The sequence below is a fragment of the Myotis davidii genome, unplaced genomic scaffold, assembly GCF_000327345.1.
Source record: "Myotis davidii unplaced genomic scaffold, ASM32734v1 scaffold472, whole genome shotgun sequence".
NCBI lineage: Eukaryota > Metazoa > Chordata > Mammalia > Chiroptera > Vespertilionidae > Myotis > Myotis davidii.
In genome coordinates, this window is record NW_006283774.1 from 293718 (window position 1) to 295330 (window position 1613).

At 69.9% G+C, this 1613-nt stretch overlaps 1 protein-coding gene across 1 annotated transcript in view; it reads left to right on the top strand.

Moving 5' to 3' along the window:
• Positions 1 to 1613, top strand: part of BRF1 (BRF1, RNA polymerase III transcription initiation factor 90 kDa subunit) — an 11685-nt gene that overhangs the window by 5843 nt on the left and 4229 nt on the right. The window contains exons 6-7 of the mRNA XM_015566741.1: positions 1056 to 1337; positions 1582 to 1608. Coding sequence (XP_015422227.1) covers positions 1056 to 1337; positions 1582 to 1608 — 309 coding nt within the window. The remainder of the gene's footprint in view (positions 1 to 1055; positions 1338 to 1581; positions 1609 to 1613) is intronic.

The following is a 1613-nucleotide window of genomic DNA, read 5'->3' on the forward strand; positions in this document are numbered from 1 at the left end:
TCGCCCCTCAGGCGCCTGGGCTTGCGGAGGGCGCTGCGGCCACCGTGCAGGCTGTGAGCAGTGACCCGGCGGGTGCTGACACCCCGCTGCCAGCAGGGCATCACTCTCTGGGACCCTTGTCTGCTGACCTGTGGCTCGGGTCCTGGGCAGAGCCCTCTGTGAGGTGTGGCCACAGGCCCCCTCCTGCCCCTTGTGACCCAGAGGTGCCGTGCACAGCGTCCTGCGGGCAGATCGTAGCTGAGAAGTCATGGCCGCGTGTCACAAGGGCCCTGGGACGGAGCCTGGCACCCTGTGCCCATCCCCTGCCCTGTCTAAGCTGGTGGGGCCGCGCCGGCGGAGGGCACGGTCTCCATGGTCAGACAGACGTCGCCTGCTGAGTCCCAGCCCCACAGTGACCACTGAGCAGGCACGGGGCTCCCGCCTGGGAAGGGACTTCGGTTCCCTCAGGTCACTTCCAGCGGCAGGTCCTGCTCCTCTGCTGGGCCCAGGCCCTGCGTAAGGCGGCCCTGGCTCCCCGTGGAGGGTCCGACCCCTGGGCACTGCTCAGCAAAGCTGTTTGGCCGCCTGAGGTTCACCATGTGCATGGCAGGCCTGGCAGGGCGGCCTGGGGGAGGGGCGGTGGCATGACAGTTAAATCTGTCAGGTCACCCCACAAAGGGGCTCTGTGTGCATGGACCCTGGGCAGAGGTCCTGAGGCAGCGGGGAACTGGACCCTGGGCAGAGGTCCTGAGGCAGCGGGGAACTGGACCCTGGGCAGAGGTCCTGAGGCAGCGGGGAACTGGACCCTGGGCAGAGGTCCTGAGGCAGCGGGGAACTGGACCCTGGGCAGAGGTCCTGAGGCAGCGGGGAACTGGACCCTGGGCAGAGGTCCTGAGGCAGCGGGGAACTGGACCCTGGGCAGAGGTCCTGAGGCAGCGGGGAACTGGACCCTGGGCAGAGGTCCTGAGGCAGCGGGGAACTGGACCCTGGAGCAGAGGCCATTCTGGCCGGAGCTGAGACAAGGGGTGCCTTGGAGTGCCCGGGGACCCCGGATGCCTGCTGTGGGCCGATAGCAGGGGCTCAGCGGAGGCGGGAGAGGGCCCGGCAGCCCGTGGGGGCAGATCTTGCTCCCTCTGCGTCGGGGTCATTGCTCCTCTCCCTGTGCACTCCACGCACACGCACACGCACACGCAGGAGCAGCGCCAGCCCCGCTGCTGGTGAGGAGGAAGCGGAGTCGGAGAGCCCGGGATGACGGGGTGGGTGGGCCGGAGCCTGCTGAGCGCTGTGCTTCCCTAGAAGACGCTTCTGGGGACGGCGAGCTGGACCTCAGCGGCATCGACGACCTGGAGATCGACAGGGTGAGTGTGCTCGGCACCCTCCCAGGCGCGCCCTGCGGGGGCTGGGGCTTCTCCGGCTTGGGGACCCCTGACCGAGGCCCACAGGGGCCCCACCGGGCCGGGTGCAGGCCCTGCGGCAGGAAGGCCGCCCACCGACCCGTGAGCTGCCCGGGGCTGGGAGCGCCGTGGAAAGGTGTCCCTGCACCTCCTGGGGGGCGGCCCGGCGCCCAGGGGAGCGAGCCCTCAGGCGCGCTGTGCTCCCCAGTACATCCTGAACGAGGCAGAAGCCCGCGTGAA